Here is a 6,757-nt window from a genome sequence, read left to right on the forward strand (position 1 = left end):
GATATTTGAAAACTGTTTCTTATATATCTGTTATAATGAATACTTGCAAATATTCCGTAGTCAATATACTTGCAATACTTTTCCTTAGTCAATTAAAAAATCAAGTAAAGAATTTATAATTGCTTTCAAATTTTTAATATTTTTTTTCTAAAAATTAATAGTTGTACATATTTATGGGATACACTGTGCTAATTTGATACATTTATACAATGTGCAGTGAAAAAAATCAGGGTTTTTTTTATCTCATTAAATATTATTTCTTTGTGTTGGGAGACTTCAAGCTCCTCTCTTGTAGTTCTGTGCATAATAAAGTTACTATAAGCTACAGTTACCCTAGTGCTGTAGAAGATTAGAACCTGTTCCTCCTAACTGGATTTTGGTGCGTTATCTCCTCTCCACATGCTCCCCACCTCTCCTCTCTCTAGCATCACTGTTCTACTCCCTAGACCTGACTGTTTCTAGCCTCCGCATATGGGGTGAGGTTGTGTGGTGTTTGTCTTTCTGTTGCTGCTTATTCCCTTTACATACTGTCTTGCAGTTCATCCATGCTGCTGCAAATTACAGGATTTCATTTTTTATAGCTGAAAAGTATTCCATTGTGTAAAACTATGACATTTTCTTTACCCTTCATCTGTTGATGACACCTCAGTCGATTCCATATCGTGGCTGCTGCAGTAAGATCTCAATGGTCTTAATTGATGAGTATCAGTAGGACTTGGAAATGTGCTTTTCAACACTGTCTCAGATCATTTGTCTTTTTGAGCCAAGAGAGCAGAAAGTCAAAGCCAGGTTGGCAGGGTCTGGCTACATGCATTAGCATCAGGAGAAGGTTAAGTAGCTATTGTTAATTTATCCGTCATTAGGATTAAAGACACAATCAGCAGCAGCCTTGTCACTTCACAGTTGATGTGAGCATCTGTCCATGCTGGGACCCATTTATTTAGGGAACGGGGGCTGCTCTGAAGTCTTGTCTCACACTTTTGAAGTCTAATAAATTTTAATTGGATTTTATTTGGAACACACCTGAAAATGACTTCCTTGAAAAAAAGAATAAATATATTTTGCATTTTTTTCTCTCTTCAAATAAGTAAAGGTATTATTTCCTTCTGTGGTGTGACATATATATGACAAAATCTACCATTTTAAAATACATAGTTTGGTGGCATTAAGTACTCACATGGAGTCCACTCATTAAGTCCACTCATATGGACTTAAGAGCCATTTGTACATTTGTTAATGAAACAAAAAGAATTTTAAATCCTCAGCTATCAGATTTCGGTGTTCAAAGTCTGCTTCTGTTCTGAACTTGAAACAAGGGCTGCTGGCCAAAGTTTTCCCTGAACAGAATTCTGCAGCTCCCCATTGAGTTTTCACAAGCGAGCCACATATAGTTTTATGGTGTGTGACATATGTGCATCCTTTTGAACACTGGCATGGATTGTAGCAATATGCAAAAGATTATAATTTTTTAATAAGAAAAGTTGTCAAGGCAATGTACTGGCCTAGATTGGTCATCTTACTGTTAAGGTCTGCAGCAAGAAGACATCAAAAGATATTGAAAACTGTATTGTAAGAATTTTTTGATCCCCTTCCTATTTGAGGAAGATGTAACTCCCTACTTCCTGTTATCTACCTTTTACTTTGTTCTCTAATTTGAGTTTCTTGTATGAAAAAACCAAATGATATTTAAGCTTTTGTGTCTGATTTATTTCACTTAACATTGAAGGGAGTGGGGAGAAAGGGGGAGGAAAAGGCATGAGAAAAGGACATAAGATGTGTTATGTCCATGTACCAATTCCCCACAAGGAGTATAAAGATTATGTAATGCAGACATGTACTGGTAAAGATAATAAGTTTTAAAAAGAGTTTTTGAATACTGCTGCCTAGGAACGAATGGAGAGAGTGGTTTTGTATGTTTAGTGTGAGAAATACAGAAAGCATAACCATCAGTTGTCATAGTTTGTGCATTTTTCTTGTGCTGTAAGTGAGTGGTGAGGTATTTCTGACATCTACTGTAAAGTGCAAAGAACCCATTGACAATTCTTAAAATGTAGCTGTTTCTAATCAATTGGGGAGTCTGACCATATTGTTACCATTTTGTAAACTGAAGTTGTAAATCTAGAAAAACAGCTTTCAAGATGATTAATTATCACTTATCAAGTAGTTGGCAAAAATAATTCGAAAGGAAATGAAATCATCTCTACTCTGGGCCCTGACAAATAACAGTTCAGACTCAGAGAAAGCAGTCTGCCAATTCAAGAACCAAATGAAGACTAATTGAATATCACTTCATGAATTTTGGAGACTTGGGAGTGCTGAGCTTGTTGTAGAGCAGTTTTTCTTGGTTCCCATTCTCCTGCCTGGGGAGTTGCCAGGCAGAGAGACAGATCCAGCAACACCATATAGCACCTGGCTTTTGGGTACCAAAGCCTTTTTTCAGTGCAGTAGGAATGCGCAGACAAAACGAAAGCCATCACAGGGAAGGATGGTAGGACCGTGCCGGTTAGGCTAGTTTCTGGACCCACATTGCCTGAGGTAAAATTCCATCCGTAGACTAGCTGTGTGTCTTTTGGGCAAGTTACAAAACCTCTCTGTGCACTGATTTTCTTTGTACCTAATTCATAGGGTATTCTGAGGAATACAGCTATGATGATACATATCAGAATTTAGTTTACCAGAAAGACTTGGTCCCTAATCTCAAGAATGTGATAATTTTATGGGCTCAGGAATCTCACAAATATAAATCACCACCATGGCTTTTGTAGCTTCTGCTAAATATAATTTTCTAGCTGGGCATGGTGGCACATGCCTGTAATCCCAGCACTTGGGAGAATCATTGTGAGTTCTAGACCAGCCTGGGCTACAAAGTGAGCTCAAGGCCAGTCTGAACTGTATAGCGAGTCCCTGTCTCAAAAAGACCAAAAAAAAAAAAAAAAAGTCTATATACAGCTGTGCAATAAAAAATGAAGTATGTATTGACTGTTAACTTCCATAAGTGAACATTTGAAATTTAAATTAACTGAGTTTAGACACTATCAAGGTTAGACAAATCCTATTGGTATTCAGAGAAGCCTTCCTTTGAGACTGTAAGAAATGAAGTAGTTTCCTTCTGGCAAGCTGGGCCCCCATGATTAAAGTGTCACCAGTATCCGGAGGCCACATTGCTCTGCACTGCGTTGAAGACTCTAGGGGCGGAGCACCTGCACCATTTTAGATGCATAAAAAGCAACTTCGGTTGTACGTGAAGAATCCGGAACTGAAGGTTCTGCTGAGAAAGCAACTAGCAGACTTGGAATGGGAGCAAAGCCGATGTGGAGAGCATGCAGATGAATGAGTGAATGCAGCAGCTGTAAGCGAGACAGCCGCTGAGCATCCCTGACTGAAACTAGCCCCAGTGGAGGGGAGGCGGAGGTGGACAACACAAATGTTTCCTTTGAGCCACTCCTGCAAGGCTCTCTTTACTCTCGTGGGTCTCCTCTTCCCTCCCCATTCTTCAGCCTCCTGGTTTCTTCTTTACTCACCTAGTCTGTATCTCGCCTTACTGCACGGGTTACCTGAGTGGGACTCTGTCCACTCTCATGGCTCAGTGTCATCTGGAGGCTGAGATCCTGACTTTTACCTCTGGCAAGGACCTCCGCCTGGACCATACTGACCGAGCCAGCTGCTGCCGAGCATTGGCCTTGACTAGATGACTGGCGCTCCAGGCTTAATCTGTGCACAGTTCCATCCTGATCTTCCCCTTCTGCAGTCTTCTGCAGCTCAGTAAATAACCATTTCATCTTCCTACTTGCTTAGGTCAAAATCCTAACTCTTTTCCTCTTAATCTCTCCACATGCCCCATTGCTTGCAGAATGTATCCCCAATCCATCACTTTCTACTATTACTCTGGCTTAATTCACCACCAGCTTTTTCTCGAGTTATCGCAAGGGCCTCTTCTATTGCTTCTGTTCTCTCCGTTACCAGTCTGTTCTCAAGATGGCAGCTCATGGAAACTTCTGAAAGTCAGATCACTTCACCCCCTTGCTCAGAACCTTCCAGTGCTTCTTGCTGTACTCAAAACAGAAGCCCGTCACCCTGCACTGGCCTCTTGTCACCACTCTGAGGTGTCCTGCTAACTGCACTTTCGCTCTGTTCTGCCACCAAGGCCCATTTACTAATGTGGACCTGTTTACTGGGGCAACAAGGAGGCAAGGCCCCCCAACCGTGAGTAACGTTCTCTAGATACTTGAGCTGCCCCTACTCTTCTTTCCCTGCTTCATTTTTCTCCGTAGCACTTGCCATTTTGTCTAGTTGTTTAATCTCTCTTCCCTACCCTTGTACTTGAATGAAACTCCAAAAGAGCAGAGAATTTTATTGGCTGTGTTCACTTTTGTATCTCAGTGTCCAGACTAGGGATTTCTTGTTACATAACAGGCACTCCACAAATATTTGCTGCCTGGGTAGAGGAGCCTCTGGGCTATCTAAAACTTGAATTTTCTTTCAGTTGTACATTACTATTACTCTTTGTTATTAGAGTCACTCTAATACTAACTTATTACAGAATGAAACTTTGCTGTCTGTTGCCCAAAGTGAAATCAACTCTGAAGATTCCTGCAGATAAGCATCTGCTTCAGCAGTTAGAAATGTGTGTGAGAAAACTCCTGTGTCAAGAAAAGGATAAAGACGTGCTGGCTATCGTAAAAAGAGTAAGTATCCCTTTTGCCTGCGTTGTGTATTGCAGTAGTAGCTTTGGCACTTTAGCTTCATAGGACAGTAGTGTGTTAAGATGTTTATATCTTTGCCAGAGTAGTCTTAGCGAATTATTTGAGTCATGTCAGCTACAAGTGGTTATGAAAGTATCTTCTAATGGGCCTCTAGATATCAAGCTTTTATTACCGGGAGTACAAGCTTCCCAAGGGAGAACTTAGCATGTGCTAAACGATCAGTGAACACGGCTAGATTAATAATGAATGCTTCATTCACTAGGTTTCATTTACAAGTAATTACAGTGTAGTAAAACTCTGTTGGTAGAGTTGGGAACATTAACTTTTATACAAACAGCCTTGGAACAGCCCTCAGGAGTTAGTTCAGTGGCCTGTTTGGCTTTATGAAAGTGTAAGTCCTAGAAATTCTAGGACTCAAGCCTGCTCAAGATTGTATGGTAAGTAGCAAAGCCAGAACTGAAACAGAAAACTTTCGCCTACCCTGAGCACATTTCTTTTTATATAATGTAACATTGTGTTTTATAATTTTTGATTTTGTTTTAGTGTTGTATCTTATATGGACTGTTTTGGAATGTTGGAAAACCAAAACTTTAAAAGTTTGAGTCAGTGAACTCAAACTACTTTGCAGTTTTCAAAAAGTTCCTGTACCAAATATGTCCCTAATATTATTGTAAGAACAAGTCATATTAAAGTGGTTACTTTTATGAATCTGAATGTGAACTTTAGAACATAGTTTTTGAGCATTTCTTTGTAGTTTGAGAGATTAATTTATTAACGTTAGAAATCAGTGGTGGAGAATCTTTTAGAGCTTTCGATGATGCAAACAGCATACTGTGGCACATAAGCGCTGGGCTTGCCACCACTGTTGTAAGTAATTAGCATCAGTGGTGAGGAAAAAAGTCTTGCAATTTACCCTACTCGTTGTTTGCTAGAGGTCATTGCTAATGTCATGAGGAACTTTTAATACAGGGACTTGATAACTCAGTATGATTATATTTTCTTGAAACGTGAATTCCTTCTTCATCAGTAGAAGTAACCAGAAATACGCATATAAATACAACTGAATTTAACACACACACACACACACACACACACACACACACATTTGTTTCTAAAAGACATGTCTATCCTTAGTGTTTGCAGAAGTTTTGGCATTTATTTCAAATTGTCAAAATACTAAACATGAGTTATTTACTTTTCCAAAAGAAGTTATTAATTCAAGAGATATTATAAACAACCTCCCTAGATATAACAGTAATTAAATTAATGAATTATTATCTACAGTGGGGTTCCTTTGAGTTACAGCTCTAGGATGGGAGACTGTGCAAGATACACAAAGCTTTGGGATAAAAATGGAGTAACTTCCTCCAACCAGCTTTTTAATATAGGAAACAATTTTACTTAAAAAGGGAGTACTTAATAAATCCATTTATTGCAGGAACCATAAATTTTTCATAAATTTCTGTATAAAAAATTTCACATAAATTTTATTTATAGTACTCAGCTTTGGGTATATGAATATATCGATGTACTTTATGTGGCCATTAAAATTAACCCTTACAGAACGAGCTTTAGAAGCACAGTTCTCTATCAGAAGTAGAGTCCTTGATCAAATTGGTCATTGTTTGACTGGGGTAATTTATTTCAGAATAGTGTATTCAGAAACATAAATATTAAATTGCCAGAATACTTTCAGAGCAAAGCCTTTTCTGCTGGTTATAGTGTCATCATGATAAACAATTTTGTAGAAGAAAGTAAAACTTTAAGGCAATTGATAGCTCACTTTATATATAGTTAAAAGACTTTTTTAAAAATACAAAACTGAGGCAGGCATGGTGGTGCACACCTGTAATCCCAGCACTCGGGAAGCTGAGGCAGAATGATAGCTGTGAGTTCGAGGCCAGCCTGGGCCACATAGTGAGTTTAAAGCTAGCCTCAACTATAATGAGACCTTGTCTCAAAAACAAAAACAAAATAAAACAAAAAAACCCAAAAATGGTATTTCTGAAAATTCAGAAAAGATTGGCTCTGAGTTTTACTAAAAATTAAACTGC

General features: G+C 38.6%; 1 protein-coding gene across 3 annotated transcripts in view; it reads left to right on the top strand.

Annotated features, from left to right (window-relative positions):
• Nucleotides 1–6,757, top strand: part of Ppp4r4 (protein phosphatase 4, regulatory subunit 4) — a gene marked incomplete at its 5' end in the record, with an annotated part of 95,071 nt that overhangs the window by 72,702 nt on the left and 15,612 nt on the right. For all 3 annotated transcript variants that reach the window (XM_005390366.2, XM_005390368.2, XM_005390367.2), the window contains 1 exon segment: nucleotides 4,541–4,685. In XM_005390366.2, the coding sequence (XP_005390423.1) occupies nucleotides 4,541–4,685 (145 nt within the window).

This window comes from Chinchilla lanigera, unplaced genomic scaffold, assembly GCF_000276665.1.
Source record: "Chinchilla lanigera isolate Chin_1 unplaced genomic scaffold, ChiLan1.0 scaffold00037, whole genome shotgun sequence".
Classification (NCBI taxonomy): domain Eukaryota; kingdom Metazoa; phylum Chordata; class Mammalia; order Rodentia; family Chinchillidae; genus Chinchilla; species Chinchilla lanigera.